This window comes from Carassius carassius, chromosome 21 (assembly GCF_963082965.1).
Source record: "Carassius carassius chromosome 21, fCarCar2.1, whole genome shotgun sequence".
NCBI lineage: Eukaryota > Metazoa > Chordata > Actinopteri > Cypriniformes > Cyprinidae > Carassius > Carassius carassius.
In genome coordinates this window covers 7892943-7897701 of record NC_081775.1, presented here as the reverse complement: position 1 = coordinate 7897701, position 4759 = coordinate 7892943, and the positions used below count along the sequence as shown (strand labels likewise).

Here is a 4759-nt window from a genome sequence, read left to right as displayed (position 1 = left end):
CTCTTTTCTTTAATTATCCATCCTCATCAGTCTTAACCCCTCCTACTGAATGCCTTGGAGTAATTGTAGAGTAACAGAAACATAAGCTATGTCAAGTTTAATATTCATGCTCATGAGCTCCTAGAGTCAGCTAAATATTGTAGAATTTTATCAATCAAGGCTAAAGATGAATTGGAGATCATTTTTCATCACCCACTTCCATTTTGGCTCTTGCCTTTAATCAAAATATCAATGATGATTCAACATGTTTTGGATGAAAACACTACATTGTATCAATGTCCCCATGCTACTGTGCAATTTATTTCAACACTTTTTACTTACTTTGAAAATTAATGTATGTTAGTAGATTTAGTAACAATAAATAAAATGCAAGTAAAAAGCATGCTAAAAACAGAAATTAATTATATGCACCAGAGAGAAACTCAGAGAGGTCATGCATGTCAAGACTTCCGTATAGGATGCACCTTGTGTTTTCTCTCAATAAGGAAGCATCAATTAACTATTGAGAAGCCCACATGGAAAACCAAAATGGGCGTATACCAATAAGTGCCAATGGTCAAACTACAATTGGTTTTTCAACCATTTTTCAAAAGACTTCCTAAAATCATGAGGGCCCACCACTAAACCAAACCCCCAGTGTATTAGAGCAAATGAGGTAACACCATTGAAAGTGCCCATCATAAACTGAAACGCCCCACTGATTGGGAAACACCCAGTAGTGTTTTGCACAGATACATGCCTGCAAGATATTGTGCTCATGAACTAAGACTCAATGTTAGTACAATGTCACTGTCTTCACCCATGTGTGCTGTTCCCTTTCATCAAAATTTCAATGCTGATCCAACACACTTTAAACATTGAAATTTTGATGTCAACCAAAATGATGGTTTGGACCAAAACTCAACATTGAATCAATGTTACCATGCTGTCTGGGATGTGACGTATTCTGTGTAATAAACTCCTGAAACATTGGTGTTTTTTTGAAACTGCTGTCTCTGTATATGATGATAGTTTTCTCAAAATAAGTAAAATGCACATGAAGTGACACAGAGCAGTTCTAGAAATTATGTTTATGTGCCCGTGTACTCCTATATTGAGGCGGCAGAGGTTGAAAACACTGTGAGCTTCAGTAGGCCTATGTGTAGTAAATGAAACCATGTCTTTGCCATTAATTTACAGGAGGGGCGGACTGGGAAAAAAATTCAGACTGGAAAATTCAAACTCATACAAACAAATTCATGGACAAAACTATTTTTTTGTAGGGACCTGACATAAAAAAAGGTTTAAATCTTTAATTTGGGGACATGCAAAGTTCTCTCCTGAACTGCACCTTCACTTCCATTTTTCTCTTCAGTCTCTTTATTTTGCCCTGTTATCCATCTCTCTCATGACTTTAATACTCAAGATTGAACAAAACTATACTTTACAATACATTTTCTACAATACTTTTACAATTACAATTTTTGGTTGTCACAGTTAACCAATAGTAACCAGAGTCTGATCCAAACCGTTTGTCGGAGGCGCGGAGAGCGCGTGAGTCATGACTAACAATTCATGACTTATTAGATATTTAATTATCAAATGGCGGATTCGCAAATGATCGCTTTAGTACATTCGGCAGGCAATTATACAATAATGATATTAAATAGTGGGGCAAAATCGGCTGCCAGGCCACCGGGAATTGTCCCGGTTCTCCCGGTGTCCAGTCCGCGCCTGATTTCCACAAACACGCAGAATGTGCAAGTCATATATTGCATTTTTGGGGCTTTATATTCACAGACACTAGTCGATGTCATGTTTTGATTCAAGTGTACTGACCTACTTTTGATTTAGTCATCCAAAATGTGGCATATTCCGTCCGCGTTAGGCATTTCGTTTTTATGACTGGATTCTACGAACCAGACTGTATTTCCGCATCCCGGAAATTTTTAGGGCGGTATGTCTCAGAATAGTTAGTGCAATTTGGGAAAGAAATCAGTTAAATCTGTATGTGGATGTGTGTAAATATTCAAATGTAATCCCCTTTGTAATCGTAAAAAAATTCATAAGTAACTGTAATTTAATTACTCATTTTTTTCTTAGTAACTAACTAATTACAGTTACAACAATTTTGTAATTAAATTACGTAACGCCGTTACATGTAACTAGTTACTCCCCAACACTGATACCGGCATACGTTGCAAGTTTTGAGCAAAAGCCCGTCACAAAACCTAACCGAAACTCAGCAAATATAATTTTTCCCCTGGCCCCGACACATTATGGTTCTAACTTGCTGGGGTTTTGCGGCAAGCTTTGCGTGCGCTTTTATGTGGAACTCTTCCAGCACTCGCTGCTGTTGCTGGACACCAATCACAGTCGAGCCTCTCTTGACTGTTGCGGTATAGGTCTGGTGTCGTTTCTACCAGTGAGGGCAATCCTTTTCGTCACCATAATTGATGGAGATTTAAAAACATCGATCCAAGGAAGAACAAAACAACCCCGATTCCCCACCCACGTCTGAGCTATGACGTGAAAACTGTCCCGATGTCTTAAGTTGGGGCCCATAGGGCTCAGGGTGAAATGCAATACTTGGCTAAAGGAAAGGGTCTCAAGGAGAGGAACTTAAAGCACAGATGGCAGTTAGCGATGCGAGAAAACAGCCAAATAATACCAAAAACACCAACTCTTCAAAACACGCAATTCTTTTTATTTGAGGTGGGGGGGGGCAGACACATTTCTAAACTGTTCGAGTGAACAGGGAAAACATGCCATATGAATAGAGCATAGAATTGAAAAGATCTCCAATAAGTATTAGGCAGAATACCTATTAACAATTCAACGACCACGGCGTTGACCATTTCCTTGGCCACATGCCTGACCATTCCCTTGACCACTTCCCTGGCCCTGACCATAACCGCTCCCCTGACCGCTTCCCTGACCATAACCGCTCCCCTGACCGCTTCCCTGACCATAACCGCTTCCCTGACCATACCCGCTCCCCTGACCATGGCCGCTCCCCTGACCACTTCCCTGACCATAACCGCTCCCCTGACCGCTTCCCTGACCATAACCGCTCCCCTGACCATAACCGCTCCCCTGGCCTTGTCCTTGTCCCTGGCCACTTCCCTGGCCCTGACCACTACCCTGGCCCTGACCTTGTCCCTGACCACTACCCTGGCCTTGTCCCTGACCACTACCCTGTCCCTGACCTTGTCCCTGGCCACTACCCTGTCCCTGACCAGTACCCTGGCCCTGTCCCTGGCCACTTCCCTGGCCTTGTCCCTGACCCTGGCCGCTTCCCTGTCCCTGACCTTGGCCCTGTCCCCGACCGCTTCCCTGTCCCTGACCCTGTCCTTGTCCCTGACCCTGTCCCTGGCCACTACCCTGGCCCTGTCCTTGACCCTGTCCTCTACCTTGGCCCTGTCCCTGACCCTGTCCACTACCTTGGCCCTGTCCCTGTCCCCTTCCCTGTCCTTGTCCCTGACCACTACCCTGTCCTTGTCCCTGGCAACTACCCTGTCCCTGACCTTGTCCCTGGCCACTACCCTGTCCCCGACCTTGTCCCTGGCCACTACCCTGTCCCCGACCTTGTCCCTGGCCACTACCCTGTCCCCGACCTTGTCCCTGGCCACTACCCTGTCCCTGGCCTTGTCCCTGACCACTACCCTGGCCTTGTCCCTGGCCCTGTCCCTGGCCGCTTCCCTGTCCCTGACCTTGGCCCGGTCCCCGACCGCTTCCCTGTCCCTGTCCTTGTCCCTGACCGCTTCCCTGTCCCTGACCTTGGCCCTGTCCCTGACCCTGTCCACTACCCTGGCCTTGTCCCTGACCCTGAACACTACCCTGGCCTTGTCCCTGACCCTGAACACTACCCTGGCCTTGTCTGTGGCCCCGTCCCTGGCCTTGTCCCTGACCGCTTCCCTGGCCCTGTCCTTGGCCACTTCCCTGTCCCTGTCCACTTCCCTGGCAACTTCCCTGACCTCTTCCCTGGCCACATGGTTCACTGCATGCAAAGCCACCAGTGGTTGGGCAACACTTCTGTCGGGTCGGACACTGGCCATCATGGAAACAGCTTTTAGCACACAGTGGAATCATCTCCGGTATTGGACATTGACCCGGCTTCACTGTGTGGACACAGATAGTCAGTTTTACTTTATGCATATAGACAGTATGCCACTTCAGAATACAACATGAAACACTCGAAGCATGAATTGCAGGTTTTACCTACAGAGTGAATTATGTTCTAAGTATTATACTGCTTTTTCTTTTATTTTTTTTGTAAAGCCATCCTTTAAAACCTACTACTCATTCCTAAATGGTGTTAATAATCTTAAAGTCAACAGGTCTTCTCACCTGTGGTTCGTCTTTGAATAGCGTGAGTTAGGTTCAAGTATCCGAACAGACACAATAAAACAGCAATCAACGAGAAATACACTCGAGCTGTCATCCTCCCGTCCTGAGATCTCACAACGATCTCTGCTGGAAAACGCGCTGAATTGGTGCGTCAGGAGAAGCGGACAGCGAAGCGCACAACAATCAAACGAATAAGTGGTGCTGTAATATCTACCTCAGTAAAATGGGGTTTTAAAGATCCATGGAGAGCAGGTCAATTCCAACCCTGATCAAATTCACCTGCCTCTAGCTTTCAAGTAATCTGAATGCCTTGATTAGCTTGTTCAGGTTTGTTTGATTGGGGTTGGATGAGCTAAATGCTGTGTTCACGCCATGCCATAATAATTAGCCTATTTTTTTTTGCTCCATATGCTGTAGGCAGGGCTTAAAA

General features: G+C 45.3%; 1 protein-coding gene across 1 annotated transcript; it reads right to left on the bottom strand.

Annotated features, from left to right (window-relative positions):
- Positions 1–2686: 2686 nt before the first annotated feature.
- On the bottom strand, positions 2687–4512 carry LOC132097447 (fibroin heavy chain-like). Its single transcript, XM_059503163.1, has 4 exons — positions 4330–4512; positions 3957–4100; positions 3567–3794; positions 2687–3476 (listed from the first exon to the last, which is right to left on the bottom strand). The coding sequence occupies exons 1-4, from the start codon at positions 4421–4423 to the stop codon at positions 2815–2817; spliced, it is 1128 nt and encodes a 375-aa protein (XP_059359146.1). The 5' UTR covers positions 4424–4512; the 3' UTR covers positions 2687–2814.
- Between the last annotated feature and the right edge of the window lie 247 nt (positions 4513–4759).

Bases quoted from the DNA above. Each gene is read 5' to 3' on its own strand.
- LOC132097447 (XM_059503163.1), bottom strand. From the start codon at position 4,423: ATGACAGCTCGAGTGTATTTCTCGTTGATTGCTGTTTTATTGTGTCTG. The intron at 4,101-4,329 runs GTGAGAAGACCT...GTGTCCACACAG, and splicing joins TATTCAAAGACGAACCACAG to TGAAGCCGGGTCAATGTCCA. The intron at 3,795-3,956 runs GTCAGGGAAGTT...GTCAGGGACAAG, and splicing joins ACCATGTGGCCAGGGAAGAG to GCCAGGGTAGTGGACAGGGT.